The sequence below is a fragment of the Trifolium pratense genome, linkage group LG2, assembly GCF_020283565.1.
Source record: "Trifolium pratense cultivar HEN17-A07 linkage group LG2, ARS_RC_1.1, whole genome shotgun sequence".
Taxonomy (NCBI): Eukaryota; Viridiplantae; Streptophyta; class Magnoliopsida; order Fabales; family Fabaceae; genus Trifolium; species Trifolium pratense.
This window is the reverse complement of record NC_060060.1, coordinates 12,004,883-12,031,012: the sequence shown is the minus strand read 5'-3', so window position 1 is coordinate 12,031,012 and position 26,130 is coordinate 12,004,883. Positions and strand designations below refer to the sequence as shown.

Below are 26,130 nucleotides of genomic sequence, written 5' to 3'. Positions count from 1 at the left end.
TTTTAATTGTTAGAATTATATATTCAACTGAAATAATAATTGTTAAATCTTATAAAATATGAAATTTGAAACCCTAATTATCAAACCTTCAACTACTAGAATTTTATTCACCGTCGGAGAGAATCCTTCCTTATGGATTTCACTAATCCTATGGTTTCCGTTCAAACTCAACAATTTTTGGATTTTTAAAAACGAAAAGAAATTAGAGATAATTTTGTGTTTCAATAGAAATTACTCATACTCTTTAAACTATCTATGACTTTGAATGAGTTTGAATGAAAACCCAAAAATTGTTTTAAGTTTGAAGTTTAATTATAGATTGGTTTTATATAAAGTTGGATGATGATAAAAGTTGAAGGTTCTTGAAACACAAAACTTGCTTTCAATATGCAATTGTTTGATATGAATCAAAGAGGATCATGTCCATGTTGTGATTGTTTGTTTTTTTCTTAGGTTTAATAAATTAGAGGTTGTGAATTTTTGAATTTTTTATTTTAATGAACTTTTTTAGGTTTAATTAAATTATTTTATAAAATAAGTTTTATTGAATTAAAAACAAATAATGACATGGATATTAAATTTGTCCACGTGGACGCTGATATGCATTAGTGACAATGTCACATCAACAAAATTAACCTTAAAATGGAATGGGGGATCAAAACTCAAAAAAAATTAAAATTGGGGGACTAAAAAATTGGGGGATCAAAACTTTATTTTTTTGAAAATAGGGGGATCAAAAGTGCATTTAAGCCTACAATTTAATAAGGGTGTATAAAAGATTATCTATTTAATAAAGAATAAATTTAAAGAATGTTTCTTATGGGCTTTTGCCCTCTTCATATACCAAAAAAAATGTTTTTTATAAAAAGGAACAAAAAAAATTCTAAAGTATTCCTTATATATAAAACTGGAATGAGTATATGTTGAGATTCCTTAAAAGAAAAATGTTGAGATATGCATATAAATTGTCTTCTAGAAGTGCCTGCTCTTCCTGTATGAAGAAACAATGCTGAAAATAATAAATAAAAAAAAAGTAGGCTAAACGGCTTACGTGACCAAGAGAAGCAAAAGGCCATGGTATTTGAAAATGGAAACGCTAAAGCACCCGTGGGCGTGGGCTACAGATGTATATACCGGCAATTAAAGGAAAATTTTTTTCCTACCCCAACAATCTTCACTTTACCCCAATATTTTTTTAAAAATACCCAATATACTCTTATTAAAAATTAATATAATTTAAAAAAACAATTTTTGTCGTATTATACTGTTCCGGTAGAATTTTCATCCTCACGAAAAACTGTTCCGGTAAGCAACTATCCATACCGGTAAGTTAACTTTACCGGTACACTTTTTTAACAGTGTTCCGGTATGTTAATTATACTGGTACACTTTTTATAACGTTTCCGGTATGTTTATTTTACCGGTACACTTTTTAAAAAGTGTTCCGGTATGTTAATGTTACCGGCACACTTTTTAAAAAGTGTACCGGTATGTTAATTATATTTCGTTTATCATTATACATACCGGTACACTTTTTTAGAGTGTTCCGGTAGTCAAAGTGTTCCGGTATGTAATAAGTGTACCGGTATGTTATTCTTAATTTTTTTAATTTTAATTTATTTTTAAACAGATATGGCTTATCTCGGCGATACAAGTCAAATGTTGGTAGATACTACGGATGTTTTTACAACTCATCAAAAATTTGCTACCGCAGATGATGTTGTCAAATGGGCTCGAGATGTTGGAGATGCCAATAAAGTCGGTATTATCATTACTCGGTCGGATAAAAAGAACGGAATAAGAGGAAGAAATGACAAGTTGATTTTGGGTTGTGACAAAGGTGGAAAGTATGACTCTTCAGAAAGTTCCACGACATCTGCATCGAAAAAGTGTAACTGTCCATTTAAAATTAGAGCTGCACCTTCAACAGATGGTTCAGGATGGAAAGTTCAGGTTATTCATGGAGTTCACAACCACGGGCTACCTGATCAATATCATGGTCATTCTCGCAAGGCACGTTTAACCGCTGATGAAAACAAACGTGTTCAAGATTTGACAAAGCGTAAAGTAGCACCAAGACACATTGTTTTAGATTTGAAAGATCAAAATCCAGAGTCTGTTGTTGATGCCACACTTGTATATAGGAAAAGACACATGATGCAAATACAGGAAAGAGGTTCCAGAACAGAGCTGCAACACTTGCTGCAGTTGTTAGATGATGCAAAATATGTCAGCTGGAATAGAAGAAAAGATGATGGCTCCGATGTTTTGAGTGATATTTTTTGGGCGCATCCAGATTCAATCAAGTTGTTGAACTTGTTTCCCATTGTTTTGGTTATGGACTGCACGTACAAAACTAATAAATATAGACAGCCACTGCTTGAAATTGCTGGCATAACGTCAACTAACATGACATTTGCTGTTGGATTTGCTTACATGGAATCTGAGAAGACGGACAATTATCATTGGGCGTTAGGTAAGCTGAAGCAATTGATTACAAAGCAAGATATATTTCCTAGAGTAATTTTGACTGATAGGGAGTTTGCTTTGATGAATGCAATTAAAGATGTATTTCCACATACTACTAATATGTTTTGTACGTGGCACATAATAAAAAATGTGAATGCGAGATGCACCGTGCAAATACCTAAGGATATGAAACAGAAGGTGAAAAATTTGTGGAGAGATGTTGTTGAAAGTCCGAATGAGGTGGAGTATCAGCAACTGTTGAATGCGTTTCAGCAAGCATGTGTTAATTCAAGCAATTTTGTCGAATATGTCAATAACACCTGGTTGGCCCCTCACAAAGAACAATTTGTTGAAGCATGGACCAATCGAGTGATGCATTTAGGAAACACAACGACTAATAGGTATAATTTTTTATTTTAAAATTGAAATTATATTTTTCTTTTTTTGGCGTTTAATTGACTATTGTTTGCAATTTGATATTTAGAGTTGAGTCTGCACATTGGAGACTGAAGAAAATGTTGGAACACAGCAAATGAGACTTATGCAAGTGTTTGGAAGGCATCAATGACAACATAAGACTAGAAGTTGACAAAATAAAGAAGTCTTTTCAAAAAAGTTTTTACTATACAGAAAAGACACATAGCAGTCCATTTTTTCAATATTTGAGAAACTTTGTCTCCAGGGCCGCTATGACACTAATTTCTGATGAGATGGAGAGAATTGACATTGTTGGAACAAATAAAAACTTGTGTGGTTGCAAACTTAGGTCAACATGTGAGTTGCCTTGTGCTTGTAAATTGAGTGGATATACAACCAGCGGTGTACCGATACCCTTAGATTCAGTTCACGGTCACTGGAAGAAATTAACTATGGAAGAACCATTGGAGGATGACACAGAGGATGGATATGAGTTGGACATGAGTAATGCAATGGAGGCCATATGGACTCGATTTCGGTCACTTGATATTGTTGGTAAAAGAGCGTTGAAGAGTAAAGTGTTTGAACTTGCTTATCCAGCCTCAAGTTCATTGTGTCCACCACCTGAAAAAATAAAAACCAGAGGAGGAGTGAAGAACAAAAATAAAGGCAAAGCACCAAAAGGTTATGATGTGTATCGTGATCCATCATACTTTGAACACGTTGAAAGAGAATATGGTGATTCACAAGGTGACTAATTTATTTTTTTGATAATATAGTTATTGCTTATATTTTTATGTCTATATTCTATTATTATATATTCATCTTTTTTTGTTTTTACATAAATCTAGGTACATCGAAGAGGTTGTGTATGATAAGTGCCAAAAAGTAGTTAAAATTCTTATTCAATTAAGGCAATTATCGACTTATTTTCAAAAATATTTATAGTTAAAACCCCAAAACGTTGTACATTTTAACTAAAGATGTTTTATGTCCTAATCCTAGCTTTTTAAGCTTTCATGATTAAAAGAGGAGCAAAATTTAGTTCTTTTTCCAAGAGGCTGGTGGCTGAGCTACCAGGTGATGGCTGAGCGAGCAATTTAAAAGAAATCTTGGGAAACAAGCAAAGAATTCCACACGTGTCAAATAACCTCTTCACCAAGCCAAGTTGGTGGCTGAGCGACCAGTTAGTGGCTGAGCGACCAAATTGAAGGAAATCTTGGGCATCAAGCTTCAACTTTTGTACGTGTCAGAAAACCCCTTTACCAAGGCAAGTTGATGGCTGAGCGACCAGGTGGTGGCTGAGCGACCACTTGATGCCTATAAATAGCAATTCACTCTCATTACAAAACACACAATTCAGAGAGTTCAAAGACAGAGCAATTAAATTAGAATTAAGCTTAGGTCATAGGCAAGAAAAGGTGGATCCATCCAACTTGAGAGATCAAGGGATTGATGTGCACTCTTTGTTCCTCTTTCCACATTTGTAAGTTTACCACCATGACAATGAGTGGCTAAATCTTTTGTTGTTGGGATTAGGTGTAGCTCATTCATAAATATGTACAACTCTTAATCATGTTATATATGTTTTAATTTATCATCAACTTAGTGTTATCTTTGATTTACATGTTTATCTTTAAGATTTGAATTGTTATAGACATATTTCACTTTGAATCAAATGGAAAAGATAATCACTTATTAAAAATCCTAAAACTCTAGACATAGATTTAGGTTTTTAATATTCACTTTTGTATTGAAACTTAATGCTGTTGTGTTATTCAAATGTTTCGAGACATCGGAGTTTAAATAATACAATTTAGCCGTTATATTAATTATTCAATCGAGACATCGAGGATTAATAAGTATAACGTGATTCTTGTCGTTATCTGGACACAGGAACGTCCGTGAGCAATACGTGATATGTTGATGATTAGTTAAAATATATATGAATGTTTTAGAAACGTACATATAAGTGAAAGAGTGAAGTCTAATCCCGACAACCTTTTCTCTCTGAATCTTTAATCACATTTTTATTTACATTTATATGCTTTTGCAAGTTTTTACAACAAAACAAACTTTAAATACTTCACTTAAAATTATGGTAATTGTTGAACGATTTTTAATATCACACTAGTCCCTGTGGAGACGATAATTCTAAAACTTACTTTTGTACTTTCAACAAAATGGCGCCGTTGCCGGGGACTGGCGTTTGATATTAGTGTGTTTAACAATTTCTATTGTTTTAAGAAATTTTCCAATTTATATTTTCTATTTTATTCCTTGTGCATGCTAACTTGTTTGGTTAGATTGTTGATTCTTGTTTATGCGAGGTAAGACTCCACAAGAGGACTTACTTTTTGATCCAGAAATAGAAAAAACTGCTCGTAAGAACAACAGCAAAAACAAAAAAAGAAAACAACAAGCTAGACAAAGACAGCAGCAAGAAGGAACTTCTGCTCCTATTTCTCCAATACCTTCTATTCCTGAAGAAACAATGACAGAACCTGGAGATCCTCCCACCCCTGGGGTTTGTAACAACAGCCCGAGACGTTTGGCTCACTTGGCGAGACCAAGAGCTGGAGCCAGACAAACCGAAATGAAAACTGGCTTTTTGCAATTGTTATATGCTAACCCTTTTGCAGGTTTACCACATGAAGACCCATACAATCACCTTGTCAAGTTCTATGAGATAGCTGGTTCACTTGGAGCCACTGAAGCAGAGGAAGAATCAGTATTTCAAAGGGGGTTCCCACATTCATTGATCGGTAAAGCAAAAGAATGGTACCTTGATCAACCTACTAATGTTATGACCAATTGGAATACCCTCGAGGAGAAATTTCTTGAAAGATTCTTTCCACACCATAAGTTCATGGAGGCCAAAACATCTATTGCAGTGTTCGCTCAAAGTACAAATGAAACTCTAAATGAAGCCTGGGAACGTTACAAATCTATGATACGTAAATGCCCTAACCATGGATTTGATGAACTAACCCAAATTCATATTTTCAGAAATGGTCTTTTGCAGGAATCAAAGCTCCTTTTAGATGCAACAGCAGGTGGTTCTCTTTTATCATTAAGTGCTGCAGATGCTACAGCAATCATTGAAAAGATGGCACTCAGTGATCGACAAGGTGAACGCAGCAAAATTCAAAGGAAGCCAGGAATTCTTGAACTCGACACATCAGATGCTGTTTTGGCTCAAAATAAACTTCTTACCAACACGGTGGAGGAGTTATCTAAACAAATGTCAAAGTTGATAACTCTTCAAGAAGGATCGACAAAAGCTAAACAGGTTGCAGCATGTGAGTTATGTACCGGAAACCATCCAACAGGTCATTGTCCTCCATCTAACGAGGAAGTGAATTTTATGGGAACTCAACAAAGGCAAGGTCAGTACCAAAATGCTGGCTATCAAAGAGGTAACAACTCAAACTATGGTCAAGGTTGGAGGCAAGATATTGGCTCATCAAATAAGCAAAGACAATATGAAAGTTACAGTCAACCACCAGTACAACAAACTCAAAATTCAAATTTGGAAGAAACTTTGAGATCATTCATAGAGATGCAGACCAAACAAAATCAACAAACTCAAGTCTACCATAGAGGCAATGATGCGGTGTTAAGAAATCTTGAGACTCAGATTAGTCAAATGGCAAAAGAAATGGCCAATAACAGAAATCAAGGAGGATCGTTTGCAGCCAACACTGAACCAAATCCAAAAGAGCAATGCAAGTCAATAACAACTAGAAGTGGAAAGGAGATTGGTAAGGGTATTGGTGATAACTTGAGAAGAGAGGAGGAGGTTTTAAAAAGAAAAGAAAAAAAGGAAGTAGAAGGAAGTGAGGAAGAAACAGAAGAAAAAAATAAAGGAGTATTAGTTGAAAATGAAAAAAATAAAAAAAATGAGAATGAAGGGAAAGTTAGTGAGGAGAAGGAAGACAGAAATCAGAAGTCAAAAAATCTAACTACTCAGCACTTGCCTTATCCTCCAGTTCCAACAAAGAAGGACAAAGAAAGGCAATATGCAAGGTTTTTAGAAATTTTCAAAAGATTGCAAATTAATCTTCCATTTTCCGAAGCCTTGGAACAAATGCCCACATATGCAAAATTCATGAAAGAAATTCTGACAAAGAAGAGAAATCTTAATGAGGAAGAAACTATCCAGTTAAATGCTAGCTGTAGTGCTATTATTCAAAGGACCCTGCCAACAAAAGAGAAGGATCCAGGAAGAGTTACATTACCTGTCACAATAGGTAATGTGGATGTTGGAAAAGCTCTCATTGATCTGGGTTCTAGCATTAATCTTATTCCCTTATCGGTAATTGAAAGAATTGGAAGTTTGGAATTAAGAAAAACAAGAATGACATTACAGCTGGCTGACAAGTCTATTAAGCGTCCAACAGGAATTGCTGAGGATGTGCTAGTAAAAGTGGACAAGTTTATATTCCCAATAGACTTTGTCGTGATGGATATAGAAGAAGATGATGATGTGCCATTGATCCTGGGTAGATCTTTCATGAAAACTGCACGTATGATGATTGATATCGATGACGGGGTAATGAAGTTAAGAGTTCAAGATGAGGAGGTTAGCTTTAATTTATGGGAAGCCATGAAGCATCAAAAAGAGAAAGATGTCTTTTGTAAGCTCGATGCTACTGAAGAAGCTATTCTTGATGTAAGAATACAAATGGACAACCACTCGACTCTTGAACAAGCCTTGACTGATGCGTTCAATGAACTTGATCCAGACAAAGAGAATGAAATTGAAGATTTTTTGAAAAAGCTTGATGATTTTGAAGAAGTATCTCCTCTTGAAGCCAAAATAGATGAATTGAAGATTGATTCAAATGAACCAAAACCGGTGGAAGTAAAGCTCGAATTAAAGACATTGCTGTCACACTTGAAGTATACCTTTCTTGAAGAAGATAACAAGAAGCCGGTGATTATCAGTAGTTCATTGACAAATCAAGAAGAGAAGGAGTTGATCAAAGTTTTGAAAGAAAATAAAGAAGCAATTGGGTGGGCTTTATCTGACTTAAAAGGTATTAGTCCATCCTATTGTATGCACAACATCATGATGGAAGATGACTATAAGCCCGTGGCACAGCCTCAACGTCGTCTGAATCCAACAATGAAAGAGGTTGTGAGAAAAGAAGTTTTAAAGTTGCTTGAAGCTGGCATGATTTATCCAATTTCAGACAGCACCTGGGTAAGTCCAGTCCAAGTAGTTCCAAAGAAAGGAGGGATGACGGTGATCGCAAATGACAAAAATGAGTTGATCCCTTCAAGAATAGTTACGGGGTGGAGAATGTGCATTGATTATCGGAGACTCAATAAAGCCACCAGAAAAGACCATTTTCCATTACCATTCATGGACCAGATGCTTGAAAGATTGGCAGGACAAGAATTCTATTGTTTTTTAGATGGTTATTCGGGGTACAATCAGATCACAGTCAATCCCGAAGATCACGAGAAAACAGCCTTCACATGTCCCTTTGGTGTCTTTGCGTACAGACGAATGCCATTCGGGTTGTGTAACGCTCCAGCAACATTTCAAAGATGTATGCAAGCTATTTTTTCTGATTTGATTGAGAAATGCATTGAAGTGTTTATGGATGATTTCTCGGTGTTTGGCCCCTCTTTTCATGGCTGTTTGAAGAATTTGGACACCGTTCTGAAGCGATGTGTGGAAACTAACTTGGTTCTTAATTGGGAGAAGTGTCACTTCATGGTAACGGAAGGCATCGTGTTAGGCCACAAAATTTCTGCAAAAGGTATTGAGGTGGATAAGGCAAAAGTTGAAGTAATTGAAAAGCTTCCACCACCAGTCAATGTGAAAGGAATCAGAAGTTTTCTTGGCCATGCAGGATTCTACCGGCGATTCATCAAAGACTTCTCCAAAATTGCAAAGCCTTTAAGCAACCTGCTTAATAAAGATAAGTCTTTTAACTTTGATAACTCTTGTTTAAATGCTTTTGAAGAATTAAAAATGAGATTGACCACTGCACCCATAATCATAGCACCCGATTGGACACTTAAATTTGAACTTATGTGCGATGCTAGTGATTATGCGGTTGGTGCAGTCCTTGGTCAAAGAAAGGACAAAATTTTTCATGCTATACACTATGCAAGCAAAGTACTAAATGAAGCTCAAATTAATTATGCAACAACAGAAAAAGAATTGCTTGCAATAGTGTATGCGCTGGAAAAATTTCGTTCTTATTTAATTGGTTCAAAAATTGTTGTATACACTGACCATGCAGCTATCAAGTATCTCATCACAAAATCTGATTCCAAGCCAAGACTCATTAGATGGATGCTCTTGTTGCAAGAGTTTGATCTTGAGATCAAAGATAAGAAAGGTACAGAAAATTTGGTAGCTGATCATTTGTCAAGATTGGTGAACAAAGAGGTGACCAAGCATGAGCATGAAGTTCGTGAGGAGTTTCCAGATGAAAAATTACTAATGATGCAGGAAAGGCCGTGGTTTGCTGACATGGCTAATTATAAAGCTTCTGGATTGATTCCGGAAGATTTAAATTGGCATCAAAAGAAGAAATTCCTCCGTAATGCAAATCAATATGTTTGGGACGATCCGTATCTGTTCAAAATAGGAGCTGATAACTTGTTAAGAAGATGCGTTACTACTGAGGAGGCCACTAGTATTCTATGGCATTGCCACAATTCACCATATGGGGGTCATTACAATGGAGAAAGGACAGCTGCAAAAGTGTTACAATCAGGGTTCTTTTGGCCAACATTGTTTAAAGATGCATATCAACATGCTCAGAAATGTGACAAATGTCAAATGACGGGTGGAATTTCAAAGCGGAATGAAATGCCATTACAAAACATTCTTGTGGTTGAGGTGTTTGATTGTTGGGGCATTGACTTTGTCGGCCCATTTCCTTCATCATTCTCAAACGAATATATACTTGTGGCAGTAGATTATGTATCAAAGTGGGTTGAAGCAATTGCATCACCTAAAGCTGACGGCAAGACGGTGATAAAATTTCTCAAAAAGAACATTTTTACTCGCTTTGGAACTCCTCGGGTGCTCATAAGTGACGGAGGGTCACATTTTTGTAATTCACAACTGGAGAAAGCCCTTGAAAACTATGGAGTAAGACACAAGGTTGCATCCCCATACCATCCGCAAACAAATGGGCAGGCAGAAGTTTCAAACCGTGAGATAAAACGGATTCTTGAAAAGACGGTTTCTACATCAAGAAAGGATTGGTCTTCAAAACTTGATGATGCATTGTGGGCATACAGAACTGCTTTTAAGTCACCAATAGGTCTCACCCCTTTCCAGATGGTATACGGCAAAACATGTCACCTACCAGTCGAGTTGGAACATAAAGCCTATTGGGCTTTGAAATTTCTTAACTTTGATCCATGTTTTTCAGGAGATAAGAGAAAACTGCAGCTACATGAACTTGAGGAAATGAGAGCTCAAGCTTATGAGTCCTCCAAATTGTATAAAGAAAAAGTCAAGAGTTACCATGATAAAAAAATTCTCAGTAAAGAATTCAAGCCCGGGCAAATGGTTCTTTTGTTCAATTCAAGATTAAAATTGTTTCCCGGAAAATTAAAATCAAAATGGTCCGGACCTTTTAGAATCAAAGAAATAAAACCCTATGGTGCAGTTCTTTTGGAGGATCCAAAGACAAAGGATACATGGACTGTCAATGGACAAAGGCTCAAGCTCTATTTTGGTGGCGAATTTGATCGATTCACCACAAAAATGCCACTTTCCGATCCATAATTTCAACGAAAAGGCGTCGAGCTAATGACGTTAAACAAGCGCTTGTTGGGAGGCAACCCAACCTTGTTTTTTTTTATTTTTATTTTCAGCAGGGGTAACATGAATAAAGGAACTAGGCAAAAATTCAGATTTGGTCGCCCAGGCCACCAATCCTTGGCTCAGCGACCAGAGTGACACCTGCACTCTGCAGAATGGCGCCAGCTGGCCCACTCACTGAGTCACTTGATGACTCATCACCCTCACCACTCAAAACACGGTTTTTGTTTAGAAAAACCTAAAAACAAACTACCCCAACTCTATCTCATCCCAAAACTCATTCTCTCTAAACACCCACTTCCACATTTCATTCTAAATCAACTCCATTTCAAAAAAATTTATCAAATCCAAAGTGTTTTCAAGCAAATTTCTAAGCAATCTCTTCCACACCTTCTATTTTAGTTCATCTTTCAAAGGTAATGGCACCAAAAAAAGCAGCAACCAACCAAGGTAGTTCTTCACATGCCCAAATTGATCCCATCCGTTTCCTTGGCCACCCACAATACGCTCGGTTCGAAGAATTGGAAGCAAGAACTATTTGGGGAGAGAATGTTTTCAGAATTGAAAGGAGAGGCATCTTTTCACGCTTCCAAGAGATTATTGATGAAAGGAATTGGGGCGTCTTAGCCAGCCCAGTTGAAGAGATCAATGAGGATTTAGTTCGTGAATTTTATGCTAATGCCATGCCTTTGGACGATCAAGATCCAGTGTCCTTCAAAACCATGGTGAGAGGACACACCATCAGATTTGACCGAGATACAATTAACACTTTCCTTGGCCAACCAAGTGACCTTCCCACTGATACTTACTGTGCTTATACCAAAAGTGTAGTCCAAAGAAATTGGGACATTCCTGCTATCACCCAGACACTTTTGGAACCTGGACACGAGTTCGTGTGGAACCGAAACAACACTCACCCTATCCGTGCTTTGAAGGAGGATTTAACAATTCCAAGCCAACTTTTGCTGCTTTTCACTCTTCATAATATCATCCCTCGTTCCCACACCTCAGATGCTACTATGAGAGTGCTACAGTTCATGCATTTCGTGGAAAGTAACAAAGAGATAGATGTTGCTCGGGTAATTGCTGATCAAATGAAGGAGATAGTGTTAACAGGACTCCGACCAACCAAGCTCAGAGGCAATGCTTCTTTAGGATATCCAGGCCTCATTATGGGCTTAATTAAAGAACAAGCCCACATGACTATTCCTGAAGAAGCAGTAGATTTCAAATTAAAAGAAATTGATGATGCTGAAGCTAGGCGACTTTGCAAGCATAGAAGGCGAACCTCTAGGAGGCAATCTTCTGTGCCACAACCCGCTAATCCTCCCTCATTTCCTCCCACAGGATACCCACCCATGGATCCCCTTACTTTCCACAATATGGTTTCTTATAATTGGGATTTGCATGATGCAGGTTACAGGGCTATGCAGGCTGTGCATCAGTCCATCTATAATACTCAGGTTGTGCAGCCAGTCATGACTCCAGACCAGTTTGCCACTTATGTTCAGTGGCCTGGGGACAGGCCTTTTATTCCAGGAGGGGGTAGCACCTCAGGTACAAATACTAATATGGGAGATACAGGTGCAGGTGTAGGAAGTGGAGCAAACACATTTGATGATCCTGGTGATTTTGACATTGATGATCAGACGACTTTGAGGCAGATGATGGATTCTTTGAACAGGGGTGGAAGCGATGACGAGATGGCTGAAGAGGACCAGACTTCAGTCTCAGATGAGTTTTGAGAGGAGATCAGATAACGACTGAAACTCGCCAAAAAAAGAGTGATATTTTAAATCTTTCAGTCGTTTATTTCTTATTTGTGATATATGTGGTATACTTTTTGAAACAAAACTCTTGATGCATGCACTCTAAAAGAATGTTTTGGTGAACCTATGATGCATGAACTTTGAAAAATGTTTTGGTTTAAGACAAGCATGTATGGTTTTGTGAACTTTAATATCTTTGTAAAATAGTTTGGAAGCATGTGTTTAAATTTCTAAGTAAAAATAGTTTTAATTTATGCATGTATGTTAGAAACAAGCTTTAAAATTTTAAGTGAATCAAGAGGATGGGTTGTAAAATCAAATGATCAAGCATGATAATTTTGATTTGTAGAACTTTATGTCAACTTTTGATTAATGTTTAAAATATGCTTAGGAACTTAACATGTTCTTGAAGTGTGTTGTTTGTCCTAAGATGATTCTCATTATTTTTGTTAAACATGATTGAAGCTTGTGTTATCCAATCTAGCCGGGTGAGAATGTGTGAACTTTCCATTGTTTACATAAATATTTGAGAGCCGACAATTGTGTATGCTCATTTGATTTTAACTTAATCTTGCTGTCATTGATGTGTTTGATGTTGTGGATATGATCAAGGCCTTGTTTCTTTTTGAGTGGTAACTACTTAAGCCAAAATAACCTACCTTGTGAGTTAGTGTGATCCTTTGCTACCCCCCTTGAGCCAAAAATTTTGAAATTTTGTTTGATTTTGAACCCTTGAACCACAATAAAGAAAAACAATGACTTAACCCTTGTCTTAGGATGATTGAGCATTGAATTTAAGTAGGGTTGAAAACAAGTTGGGGAGAAAGAGGTTATTTGTTTGTTTGAAAAAAAAAAAAAAAAAAAAAAAAAAAAAAAAAAAAAAAGAAAGAAGTAGTTGAAAATGGTGATTGTGAAAAAGAAAAAGAATTTTGAAAAAGATGTTACAATCAAAAGAAGTCATTCAAATTGAAAAAAAAAAAAAAAAAAAAAAAAAAAAAAAAAAAAGATTGTGGCATACAAAAAGAATTACCAAAAGAAAGAATGGGGAATGTGAAAGAGGATGAATAGCTTATGTGATGAAATTCTCAAGAATTATGCTCTCTTATCCTTAAGGCATTTTGAATCCAAAGAAAAACAAAGATTTCTTGTAGCCTAGCCCCATTACAAGCTTAAGAAAGTCCTTAGTGATCCACGACTGATAGCATGTTTTGTGATATTGCTTGGATAAATGTTTGAATTAAACTGTTGCATGCACATTGCTTGGATGGAGTGAAACACTTACCCTTGAGTGATATATTTGTGAGAAATTTGTGATAACACTTGAATCTTAATTGTTTGATAAGAATGTTGAGAATTTTGCTTAGGCATAGCAATCACTTCATGATCATGCTTTGTTTCTTTGAATATTTTGAGGATTAGTCTTTAGTAGGCATTGTTTTACTTATGCTAGAAGAAGAAGATTTTCAAACTTTGATTGATTACAAACCCACTCTTGAGATTGCAAATTTTAAAGTTTGTCTATATTATGATATTACCTTTTGTTTGAGGACAAACAAAGTCCTAAAGTTGGGGAGAGTTGATAAGTGCCAAAAAGTAGTTAAAATTCTTATTCAATTAAGGCAATTATCGACTTATTTTCAAAAATATTTATAGTTAAAACCCCAAAACGTTGTACATTTTAACTAAAGATGTTTTATGTCCTAATCCTAGCTTTTTAAGCTTTCATGATTAAAAGAGGAGCAAAATTTAGTTCTTTTTCCAAGAGGCTGGTGGCTGAGCTACCAGGTGATGGCTGAGCGAGCAATTTAAAAGAAATCTTGGGAAACAAGCAAAGAATTCCACACGTGTCAAATAACCTCTTCACCAAGCCAAGTTGGTGGCTGAGCGACCAGTTAGTGGCTGAGCGACCAAATTGAAGGAAATCTTGGGCATCAAGCTTCAACTTTTGTACGTGTCAGAAAACCCCTTTACCAAGGCAAGTTGATGGCTGAGCGACCAGGTGGTGGCTGAGCGACCACTTGATGCCTATAAATAGCAATTCACTCTCATTACAAAACACACAATTCAGAGAGTTCAAAGACAGAGCAATTAAATTAGAATTAAGCTTAGGTCATAGGCAAGAAAAGGTGGATCCATCCAACTTGAGAGATCAAGGGATTGATGTGCACTCTTTGTTCCTCTTTCCACATTTGTAAGTTTACCACCATGACAATGAGTGGCTAAATCTTTTGTTGTTGGGATTAGGTGTAGCTCATTCATAAATATGTACAACTCTTAATCATGTTATATATGTTTTAATTTATCATCAACTTAGTGTTATCTTTGATTTACATGTTTATCTTTAAGATTTGAATTGTTATAGACATATTTCACTTTGAATCAAATGGAAAAGATAATCACTTATTAAAAATCCTAAAACTCTAGACATAGATTTAGGTTTTTAATATTCACTTTTGTATTGAAACTTAATGCTGTTGTGTTATTCAAATGTTTCGAGACATCGGAGTTTAAATAATACAATTTAGCCGTTATATTAATTATTCAATCGAGACATCGAGGATTAATAAGTATAACGTGATTCTTGTCGTTATCTGGACACAGGAACGTCCGTGAGCAATACGTGATATGTTGATGATTAGTTAAAATATATATGAATGTTTTAGAAACGTACATATAAGTGAAAGAGTGAAGTCTAATCCCGACAACCTTTTCTCTCTGAATCTTTAATCACATTTTTATTTACATTTATATGCTTTTGCAAGTTTTTACAACAAAACAAACTTTAAATACTTCACTTAAAATTATGGTAATTGTTGAACGGTTTTTAATATCACACTAGTCCCTGTGGAGACGATAATTCTAAAACTTACTTTTGTACTTTCAACAGTGTACACAACAATCACAGTCATCTCAGAAGGAACTATCTCAACCCTCTCAGAAGCAACAATCTCAACCATCTCAGAAACAACTATCTCAGATGTCTAAAAAACTGACATCTCAGAAATATTTGGGGCAATTTCCTAATCATATGCATCCACATATTGTTGACATTGCTGATGTGCTTGAAGATGGAAATTGTGGTTTTAGAGCTGTTGCATCTTTACTTGGTTACACAGAGGAAGGTTGGTCCATCGTCCGCCGGGAGTTAGATGAAGAGCTTAGAAATAATAACAATTTGTATGAGAAATTATTCAGACAAGATTTGCAGGTTGTGAGAGATTCGTTGGTAGCAACTAGATGGTTCACCATACCTGCTATGGGTTACTTGGTAGCAAATAGGTATAATGTCTTTCTCGTCACGTTGGATAAACCTAGTAAGACTTTCTTTCCTATGATGACTTCATATTCCTCTTCAGCAAGGTTTTTTTCTATTGGTTTTGTCAATGGAAATCATTGGGTTCCGGTAAACATGTCAAAGGGGTTTCCGTTGCCCGAAGTTACAGCTGATTGGAAGAAATTTTGTTCACATGAAGCAAGGTCTTGGATGTCAAACTTAAACGGACGCCTACAATATTGGAACCTTCTAAATCCTCCGGTGAAACGTCTTAGTGGTGTTATGTCTGTTGAATAATTTTTAATTGTTTATTTTATGTCGAATATTTATATTACTTATGTTTTATCAAATATCTAAATTCGTTAGTAACGTTTATTGTGTTAAAAAATATTTTATGTCAATAAAATGCAATGCCTACTTTAGCAACGTTATTTGTGTCAAAAAATAATGTATTGAAGTATAAAAAACATTTGATCGATAAAGTTCATAATCTAAATAAAGTACACGATATAGTAAAAATAGTTCAACAAAATACACAATCCAAAAATAAAAGTACATAAACCAGTGTTCAAAAAAACATAACAATAAAAAACTAGTCATGGGTATGCACCACGACATACATCTAGTGCAAAAAAAAGCTCCTCAAAATCCTCATCATCCCTATCAGCGTCTATCCTCGTAAGAAATGTCTCAAGCGCGCCTCGAGCCATACCTCTCCATCTCCGCTCACGCTGTAGTGCAGTTTCTTGTGGTGCATCATCTGCTGGTGCATCGTCTACTGGGGCATCTGGTGCAGGTGCAGGTGCAGGTGCATAGTGCGGAACTGGTGGTGCTCCATGTGGTCCATCAACAGGGCGACACAGTCTAGGATGTGATACCCTATAGTACCAGGACATGTAATCAGGTACAGTCTCACTAGCATATGTCACTGGACGTGTCGGCTGAAGGATCCGATCAACGGACGCGTGATAACCAATCCAGTCGCTATCAATATCAGAGTAGGCAGGAGCTAGAGGTGGTGGTGGTGGTATATACTGTACAAATCCAAATTGCCTAATACACCTCTCGGGCAAGTAAGGAACTACCGTGGATCCACGCAGATGACCACTATACAGAGTAATCAGATCAAAAGGAATGCTACCTCTGTGAATCTCAAACGGACGCCATATCACGTCATCAGGGGTCAGTGCATCCAATATAGGCCGATAATCGGGGAGCTTGGTCTTCCCTTGCTTATACATCCACCGCATAGCTCGAGGAAATCCAGGATTATCACAATTAAGATCCGTCTGAGCCCGCCTACCAAGGGTAGGAAAATACTCGTGGATCCAACACTGTTACAAAAAAGAAAAAAAAAGAAAATTGTTAACAACGCAACAAAGAGAAAAGAAAATTAAATTACGCAACAAAGATAAAAACAAAATTTAATTGCACAGCAAAGAGAAAAAAAATTTAATTACGCAATATTTAAATTATGTCTTTGTAGTGAGTGTCGCATACCTTAAGAAGTGTCGCATACCCTGCAAGGGCCCTCGTAGAAAACATGGATGCATCGTTCAAGTTATCGTATAAACAAACTAATGCAATACTGGCCCACGAATATGTATGGACTGCAGACAAATCACTAAACAGAAGTAGCCATTTGGCATCCACACGTGTATAACTCTTATCGGCCAGAATGGTAGATCCCACCAACATCAACATCCATGCCCTAGCTGCGCAGTCATATTTCCCGTAGAAATTGGCATTCCTATTATAACTCTCATATAGCCACTGCTGTGAAAAATAACCACCCCTCCGCGCTACAGTCTCTCGCAATGCAAATTCATACTCCTCTCCTAACAACTCAACTGCAAGTTCCGCAGCTTGTTCTTGAGAAACTGATACAGGAGTATAAAACTGACCCCTAACAGGTAGATGCAGAAGACATGCCACATCGTCCAAAGTAATAGTCATCTCGCCGAACGGCATGTGAAATGACGATGTCTCAGGGTGCCACCTCTCAACAAATGCGGATATAAGATGCGGATCGGTAAATTTCAAGCTAGTCCGCTCAAGCCAGCACAACCCCGAAATATTCAACCACCCTTGAATAACTTGAGGATGGTGATCAGGAATCCTGTCAGCTAACTTTCTTCCTAAAGATACTATTCGTAGCTCAATTTTGTCACCTTCGACACGTTCCTACATATATTTAATAAAAAAACATTGTGAATAATAAATTAGACCGGATAATTGGATGCATATCATAAGACATTGAAAATGAACTATAATAATATTTTAACACTAAATTTGTATGTAAAATAAGGATTTAACAGTTGTAACGAGAGTATAAACAATACAAATTAAAAAAAATGATCAATATAACTTAACAAATAATAACAAAAAAAACAAAGTAGTACCTGACCAAACCATACATGACGAGCAACATGATGCTCGTATCGAGTCAAAAGACTCGTATCGATCGGCCCTCCAGGCCAAGCCTGCTGCACAGCCTGCTCCTCAACCTGCTCCTGATGCACTGGCGGCATCTCATCGTCTTCCGGCTCCTCCTGATGTGGCCGAGACTCTCCGCGTCCTCTGTTATGCCTAATTCTACCGTCTCCTCCTCTTGTACGCACCACTGAAAAAAAAAAATTAAAAAAAAAAAAAATCACTGTGAACCGGTACACTTTTTTAAAAGTGTACCGGTATGTAATACGATACGCAGACGTCGAATATACCGGTACACTTTTTTTCAAGTGTACCGGTATGAATATCAATACCGGTACACTTGAAAAAAAGTGTACCGGTATGCATATTCATACCGGTACACTTGAAAAAAAGTGTTCCGGTATGAATATGCATACCGGTACACTTGAAAAAAAGTGTACCGGTATGAATATTCATACCGGAACACTTTTTTTCAAGTGTACCGGTAAATAAATCGAACCGGCACACTTCGAAAAAGTGTACCGGTATGTAAAATTGCACTTACTCTCTCAAATTCGCCGACTCACAACGGAACACTTTTTTGACTAGGGTAAATAGTGATTTTTTTTTTCCAGTTTTACATTATATATGAGGGTATATTTGTCATTTCAAATAGGATTGTTGGGGTAAAGTGAAGATTGTTGGGGTAGGAAAAAAAAATTTCGCAATTAAAAGGTAAAAAAGTAGAACTAATTAGGTGTGAGTATCCATCGGTTTCAACTTTCAATTGGATTCAGGGCGAAAATCACATTATTAATTTTGATTCAATTCTCATTATTTATATTTTCGATTTGTTCGGGTGGCGGGCCATACAAATGGTAGGTAGAAAGAATCGGTTTTTGTAGATTAGCTTGAAATTTTTATTATTCAATCGGTAAGTCTTACTATTGAGTAAAACTGAGAGATACATATAACTTTGTCTAATTTGCACACACTATTTTTACTGATGTACTTTCTCTGGCCTCATATATAAAAAAAAAATAGTTTTTTTAGATTCATTCAAAAAAGGATATATTTAGTCTTAAATATTAAATACATCACTTTTTCAATTAATCTAAAAAAATATTTTTGCTTATATATGACTCAGAGAGAGTAATAGTGAAAAAGAAATTTATGTGTGTGATGCAACACTTTTTTACTTATACACTTGAGAAATTAAATAAGTTGACATCAAAATAATAGTATAAGATAAATTTTCATCTGACAAATAGATGAGAATCAGGGGTGCTTGCGGTGCGGTTTGGTTCAGTTGGTTTTTCACAAGTCATTCAAACCAATGCGGTTAGGGTTGGTATGATTTGTGTAATTTATCACGATATATAGCTTGAGGAATAGTCGAAGCCATACCCAATCGAAAAAGTATGTTATCCAAACGCATTTCAAGTAATTGTAGTATAACTTGACCGGTTGACCCTTTGGCCTTTCCAGCGATACGAACGTATTTAAACAATTGTCGTTCTGTAAAGAATATGATAATATTTTCAACTTGTTACAAAATAAACATAGGAAATTTAAATTTATTTTATTGTTTACATGATATAATATGCAGATACAGAAATTACATATACATAATAACTTATTTTTAATACCAACAATATAGTTTTTATTGCGTGAAATGATATGTTTAGACAACCTAGTATTTTATGGACTCAATTTGGGTTGATTGCTAATAATTAATAGAGTTAAGTAAAGTATCGCGGTTTGGTTTGGTTTTTTGAAAAGAAAACCACAAACCAAACCAAATCGTGCGGTTTAGAAGAAAAATTATCCGTGCGGTTAAAACTAAATGCGATTTTTTGCTGTTTCGGTTTGGATTGATTATGTTTGCGATTTTATTTTTGGATTGGTTCGGATACGATCACCCCTATCGGATTTCATATATTTTCACATTTAAAGTGTATAAATCTAATTCAATAAACTATTCGGAGTAGGGATTTTCATATAGTTCTTGTATTCTAGTTACATTAAGTTGTTATTTTCTCAATTTCATGATATTTTTGTAATTAGAAGTTTGGTGTAGTCAATTGAAACTCTTTACTATTATACAACGTGTTTTAATTAAATAATATTTTAAAAATTTCCCTAAATTTCTTTACTATTTATATTTATGCTGCAGAGCTAAGTAAAAACAAGGCGTTAATAGCACTTTTTTGGCCTTTAATAACGCTTCCTCTAAAATTGCTATCATACGTTTACTTTAATGCCATAGTATAATACTCCCTCCGTCTCATAAAAATAAGGAGTTTTTACGGTATATCTGAAAAATTTCAATGTATCAGTAATTAGATCAATTAATTAATATATTGATGATTATTTTTATAAATTAAAAAACTATTTTTCGATTATTATTTTTCAGATATGATGATTTCATTAGAAAAAACACAAGTTCAATGTTTTGTATGCATTATACTAACTTTTTAACATTTTTTTATTAAAAAATTCAATAATGACTATTATTAGTGATAAAAAAAAAATAAAAAAAAAAATATTTTTTTACAATTTTGATAAATAACATTCAGTTATTATAATATTTTAAATGATAGAAAAATCATTTCTTTCAAAAAATATTCATTTACTTAATAATTTAATGATCTGATGTACCGATACATTGAAATTTTTCTAATGTACCATAGAATTTTCCATAAAAATATTATATTGGGGTTGTGCGCTAAAGTGATAATTATTTTGAGAAAAAAATATTACAAATAAGTCACTTTTATGAGACGATGAAGATGAATACATGCTCATTATCAGAACTTGCATTCAGTACATGGCAAAGCAAACATAATACATTACGGAGCGAACATTACAAAGTAAAATGTGAAATGATTCTTTTGACGATAATAAAAACTCAAGTGACAAACAAGACGATGAAATATGAAATTTTGACCAATACAAAACATGTTATGACTTTATTGACTTTGGTGGGGCGGTTTCTTAGATAACAGTGTAAATGTAGAAAATTCGAAAGTAGGAAATCTTATAACCGATTTATTGGCGCCATCACATTTCTTAAACTTCAAACAAATGCATTCAAATAATTGTCGACACTAGTGAATTTCCCCTCAGGGTAAAGCTCGGTAACTTCCACGCCAAAAGAAGAGTCAATCTCAAAATTTGTACAATCCCCCTTTACTAGAGTTGAGTGACCTAGTGCCAATAACAAGTTTGCAGGGAAAGGAGATTCTGCAGAAAAGAAAAAAAAAAAATATGACATAAATATAACATATGTGTTATACAATATTAAATTATTTAGAGTAATGCTAGCGTAAATAATTTTAATATTTTATTGAAAATTATGTTTATACTAACCCTGAATTAGCTTAATAAGTTGATCTTCTGGAACATAAATTTTCACAAGGGTACTCTTAATCTTATTCTCCCATAAGGAAACAAGCTCGTTGAAAGTCACAACATTTGCAGAAGGTCTAAAGTATAGAGTTTTGTTCAAGGTTCTTGGATCATCCACTGCTTTAATAGTATAAGTCCCAATGTCTTCCTCAGTGACATAAATTCCTGAAACAAAGATTTCAACATACAATATGATGAGTTAATTTAACATTTCTAGTATGTTAATTACTTATGAAAAAAACAATTTGACATAAGATATATGACCTTTGACATTTCCATCTCCGAGAATGACCACTTTATCTCGGGGAGGAGCCGTAACATTTTGTTGTCCTAATGTAGGGAGGAAGTATCCAGCAAAGGCGTTACAACTGACATAAGTGTAAGGAATCCCTTCAGCTTCAATTGTTCTTCGGATTTTTGCTTTTTGCTCAAAAAAGCTAGCCGCTGGCTCAACAGCATGGTGACGATCAATGTCAATTCCGAATTCAGATGGGAGAAACCTCTAATGACGTAGGACAACAAAAACATGTTCGTATTAAATAAAATAAAAAAATATGAAGTTAGAAATCCATAATCATAAAGGATAGCTCAAATGAGGTGTTACCTTGATGTTTCCAGCTTCTTTTATTGCTGCTATGAGCTTGACTTGATCATTTATTTGTGCTCCACCAAGTGTTGAAATAACAACATCAACTTGCTTAATTGCCTTAACAAGACTTTCATGGTCACTTAGATCACCCTATAGAACCAAAAAGAGATATAGATTGATGTTAGAATATGTGAAACAACTATGTAAATATATAAATATTGAAAAAGTAAATTAATAGTGATTGAAAGATACATACATATAGCAAAGTTACTCCAGAAGTTTTGAAGCTCTCAATAAGCTTAGATTTTTGAGGATGAGAAATTGTGCTTTCTCTAACCAAAGCAAAGGTGGGATGTCCTGCTTTAGCACTTGCCTCAACTATGAATTTTCCTATGTAACCTGTTCCTCCTAGGACTAGGATTTTACTCTTCACTGACATGGTACTAATTAAAGAACAAAAGTTCAAAGCAGAAATCAAAAGAAGTTGTGATTTTGTAACTAACTTAATTGTGGCTTAATTTGCTTGTGTTGAACAAAGGGATTGGTTATGCTATTTGTAGGACAGCACCATCACCAAATGTACATAAATTAATGTCCTAAGGCAATGGTCTTTAATTAATTAGTTCATTATTTTATGCTACAAGTTTGTACCTACATGCTCTTCGTGCATGAAAATTGCTCCTTTGAAAGAAAAACCACGCATACGAGATGAGGTATGTATATATGGCATGCATCGCACCGGCAAAGTTTAACTTAAATACGAAAGTTAAAAAAAAATCTGTAAAAATGTTGAATTGAACCATATTTAAAAACTTCATTGTGACTAACGGTTCGAGAACTAAATAGAACCAGTTCAGTTGAATTCATGAGTTATAAGTGCCGTTCGCTTTCATTTAATAGTTCGGTTCGGTTTTTAGTTTTTCAAAATAGTTCGATATATAGTTTGGTTCTGTTTGACATGTTGATTTGGTTTGATTTGGTTCTTCTATACGATCAATTTTCTCCTACTACTTGACTCTAATATTGTTTCTCACTTCTTGTTGGTGCTCTCAGTTGGTTTGATTTTTGAGGTTAATTTTATAACAAACATAAATTTTAGTAAGTTTTAGCTTGATGGGATAGTGTTAAAATATTAGATATTATTAAGTATTTTATGATTTTCATTTTTTTTTTATTTGACAAACTTTTAATGTTTCCTGTTTGATAGTCCAAACCTTTTAAATTTATTATATATTCTATTTGTAATCCTTTTTCGCATACTATATTATTTTACTTTCTCTTCATCCTAGGACTAGTATATTGCTGTTCTCTTTTTTCTTTTCTTTTTTTATAAGAGATTTTGCTCTTCTCTACCACGATCTAATCAAAGAACAAAAGTTTTTATAATTAAGTAATCGAAATATCGTCAACTGAATGAAAATGATAACACTGCAAGCTACATCAAGTGAATGAGAATAATAACACTTACAAAAAAAGGCATTTTAGCTATGTTCTTTTAGCCACTGCCCACTAGGCACTACCCACAATGATTATCGTGCTTGTGGATAAAAATCTCTATTTTCAACAAATACATTATGGGAAACAGTATTCTTTAAGTATTTTATTTAAAAAAATTATTTATTCAAAAAATTAAGAATTTTAATTCACAATGCATTGACTTCAGACACTTTCATATAAAATTCATAAAAATTTACTATATATTTAAGATGCTTAAAGAGTCATTTGAAGACATTATTAGCAAAAGTTATACTCCCTCCGTCCCAAATTATAAGGGAAAAAAGCTCATTTTTTTGTCCCAAATTATAAGAGAAAAAATTATTTTCAAGAATGTTTTTTCTTTATTTTCATAAAATTAAATGCAAATTGCATTTAATTTCTTCTCTCTCTCTCATTTTCTCAATAAACAACAACCAATAAAAATTGTTTTTACATCTTCCTATGCAACTTATTCCAAGGAAAACCCACAAAATCATACTTCAAATTCTCATATTTTACTTTTTCTTAATAAGTGTGATTTTTTTATTTTCCCTTATAATTTGGGACGAAGGGAGTACATTATTATGCCTACCCATTATAATTAATGGTATTTTAGATTATTGACTGAGCTAAAGCCCAATCCAAAGAACTAATCCACTTGTCTTTAGATTTCTCTAATATGTAACGTTGTTGTTAAATTCGACAGTAACATTGATGATCATAGTCCGTAATATTCCATCTCTATACTCCCTAACATCCAATGTTAGTAATTAGTATTGTTAGTTTTTGTTAATTTTGGTGAAGGGGAGAATCAAACTTCTCCTTATAACTTCATTCTCTAACTCATCTATCCCGGCCAACAAGTCACCCTTAAACTCTATCTCTCACCATTTGCTCTCTTATTAACTTGAATGTCCGAGTATTTGCGATACCACTCCCTTACATCCATCTCGACTGACACTTTTGAAGCTTGGCCAATCAATTTCGATCAGATCACACAAGACCTAATCATTTTCTAAAGAAACATATACAGCTCACAAATGAAACATTGATAAGAGAAAGTCTATATGAGCTTCATCAATTTAGGAAGCTTCACAATCTAGTTTCACACCTTAATTACACAAATTTACTCCCTGAATGCAGACATACGAATACTTAACATCATCTCTAGACCATAGTACTATAAAAATAGACCACTTTGGACCACATATTGTTACCCTTTGCCAATGCCAAGTACCCACCACCAGTGTTTTAAAAACCGGACCGGCCGGTTGAACCGGGAGCCGGAGGTAAACCGGTCTGGTCTGATTGTTGGACCGGACATGCTAATGAACCGAAAAAACCGGCGAACCGGCAGTTTTTTGAACCGATCGGTTTATTTGCAGGCAGATTTTTTTTAATTTTTTTATGCTTTTTTTTATGCTTTTTTTTTTTCTTTCTTTCTTTTTTCTTTCCCTTTTACGCTTTTTATTGTTTTTGTTACGGTAAACAACACATGCAGAACGGATGAAATTGTTTTGAAACGAAACAAATTTCACTTGATATCCAAAGCACAACAAGAAGTAACATTGGATAGGGCAAAACTAATAACAATAGAAAAGAAACAAATGGTTGCTCAAAATTATTAACCCATTTGAATATTCCAAGAAGAAAGTAACAATATCATCCCATGAACTGAAATTCATAGATCAATCACCGAAAAGGTCTAACCTTGGGTAACAAAATCAATATTAGGCATGTTTGAAAGAAAAAATAAAAAAATTAGTAAGATGAGAGAGAGAGAGAGAGAGAAGAGGAAAGAAAAAAAAAAGAACAAAGATATGGCTAAATAGTGAGGAGAAAAGAATCAAAGAAAAGAGAGAAAAAAGAAAGAAAAAACGAAATAGATGGAGGAAGAGAGAAGATAGAGCGGCTGTGCAAGTATGTTGTGTAATAGGAGTAATGAAATTTCAATTTTAGGGTTATAGCTTTTATTTGGGCTTTTGGGTCAACAAAACTAGGTAAATTAATAGCCCAAAGTATTATAAAAAGGCTACTTTTCTTTTTAACCAAATAAAAATAAATCAAGTATATTTGACATACAATTTTTTTTGGTAAGATATACAATTATTATTTATTCTTTTAAAACCTATAAACATAATTTATTTGTATATGACATTCTTTATATAAAAATTTATTTATTATTATTAGTGGTATATGTTTGTTTTATATAATTTATGGCATTCTTTTTATGAAATTTTCAAATTTTCAAATTTTTTATATTTTTTAAAGACCGAGTTATCCAATTCAACCGGTTTAATAACTATATAGTTTTATCATAGAGACTGGTTCATTCCATCGGTTTAATCCGGTTTGTCATGCGGTTCGACCAGTGACACAGTGGTTCGACCAATGAACCAGTGACCCAGTGCCCTCGCCGATTCGATGATCGGTCCAATTTTTAAAACACTGCCCACCACTCTGATTTTAATTAAATCTCCTGTAGATAGCTATGCTAAATAAATGTGAG

The 26,130-nt window shown here is 34.8% G+C and overlaps 5 protein-coding genes across 5 annotated transcripts; 3 read left to right on the top strand and 2 right to left on the bottom strand.

The window, feature by feature from the left end:
- Nucleotides 1-1,632: 1,632 nt before the first annotated feature.
- On the top strand, nucleotides 1,633-2,551 carry LOC123904191 (protein FAR1-RELATED SEQUENCE 5-like). Its single transcript, XM_045953879.1, has 2 exons — nucleotides 1,633-2,476; nucleotides 2,538-2,551. Exons 1-2 carry the CDS (start codon nucleotides 1,633-1,635, stop codon nucleotides 2,549-2,551), a joined length of 858 nt encoding a protein of 285 aa, XP_045809835.1.
- A 607-nt stretch (nucleotides 2,552-3,158) lies between these two features.
- Nucleotides 3,159-3,778, top strand: LOC123904190. The gene is made up of 2 exons (XM_045953878.1): nucleotides 3,159-3,636; nucleotides 3,738-3,778. The coding sequence occupies exons 1-2, from the start codon at nucleotides 3,159-3,161 to the stop codon at nucleotides 3,776-3,778; spliced, it is 519 nt and encodes a 172-aa protein (XP_045809834.1).
- An 11,430-nt stretch (nucleotides 3,779-15,208) lies between these two features.
- LOC123904188 lies at nucleotides 15,209-16,030 on the top strand. Its single transcript, XM_045953877.1, has 2 exons — nucleotides 15,209-15,265; nucleotides 15,347-16,030. The coding sequence occupies exons 1-2, from the start codon at nucleotides 15,209-15,211 to the stop codon at nucleotides 16,028-16,030; spliced, it is 741 nt and encodes a 246-aa protein (XP_045809833.1).
- Nucleotides 16,031-16,329: 299 nt separating this feature from the next.
- Nucleotides 16,330-18,372, bottom strand: LOC123904187 (protein MAIN-LIKE 1-like). The gene is made up of 3 exons (XM_045953876.1): nucleotides 18,136-18,372; nucleotides 17,234-17,917; nucleotides 16,330-17,067 (listed from the first exon to the last, which is right to left on the bottom strand). The coding sequence occupies exons 1-3, from the start codon at nucleotides 18,262-18,264 to the stop codon at nucleotides 16,330-16,332; spliced, it is 1,551 nt and encodes a 516-aa protein (XP_045809832.1). The 5' UTR covers nucleotides 18,265-18,372.
- Nucleotides 18,373-20,976: 2,604 nt separating this feature from the next.
- LOC123910348 (phenylcoumaran benzylic ether reductase TP7-like) lies at nucleotides 20,977-22,725 on the bottom strand. Its single transcript, XM_045961444.1, has 5 exons — nucleotides 22,402-22,725; nucleotides 22,161-22,295; nucleotides 21,821-22,058; nucleotides 21,518-21,721; nucleotides 20,977-21,391 (listed from the first exon to the last, which is right to left on the bottom strand). Exons 1-5 carry the CDS (start codon nucleotides 22,582-22,584, stop codon nucleotides 21,225-21,227), a joined length of 927 nt encoding a protein of 308 aa, XP_045817400.1. The 5' UTR covers nucleotides 22,585-22,725; the 3' UTR covers nucleotides 20,977-21,224.
- Nucleotides 22,726-26,130: the final 3,405 nt, after the last annotated feature.

Bases quoted from the DNA above. Each gene is read 5' to 3' on its own strand.
- LOC123904191 (XM_045953879.1), top strand. From the start codon at position 1,633: ATGGCTTATCTCGGCGATACAAGTCAAATGTTGGTAGATACTACGGAT.
- LOC123904190 (XM_045953878.1), top strand. From the start codon at position 3,159: ATGACACTAATTTCTGATGAGATGGAGAGAATTGACATTGTTGGAACA. The intron at 3,637-3,737 runs GTGACTAATTTA...ACATAAATCTAG, and splicing joins AGAATATGGTGATTCACAAG to GTACATCGAAGAGGTTGTGT.
- LOC123904188 (XM_045953877.1), top strand. From the start codon at position 15,209: ATGCTTTTGCAAGTTTTTACAACAAAACAAACTTTAAATACTTCACTT. The intron at 15,266-15,346 runs GTAATTGTTGAA...TACTTTCAACAG, and splicing joins ATACTTCACTTAAAATTATG to TGTACACAACAATCACAGTC.
- LOC123904187 (XM_045953876.1), bottom strand. From the start codon at position 18,264: ATGCCGCCAGTGCATCAGGAGCAGGTTGAGGAGCAGGCTGTGCAGCAG. The intron at 17,918-18,135 runs GTACTACTTTGT...AAATATATGTAG, and splicing joins GTCATGTATGGTTTGGTCAG to GAACGTGTCGAAGGTGACAA. The intron at 17,068-17,233 runs GTATGCGACACT...TTTTTGTAACAG, and splicing joins GGTATGCGACACTTCTTAAG to TGTTGGATCCACGAGTATTT.
- LOC123910348 (XM_045961444.1), bottom strand. From the start codon at position 22,584: ATGTCAGTGAAGAGTAAAATCCTAGTCCTAGGAGGAACAGGTTACATA. The intron at 22,296-22,401 runs GTATGTATCTTT...TTGGTTCTATAG, and splicing joins CTGGAGTAACTTTGCTATAT to GGTGATCTAAGTGACCATGA. The intron at 21,722-21,820 runs GTCATATATCTT...TCTTTGTTTCAG, and splicing joins CGGAGATGGAAATGTCAAAG to GAATTTATGTCACTGAGGAA.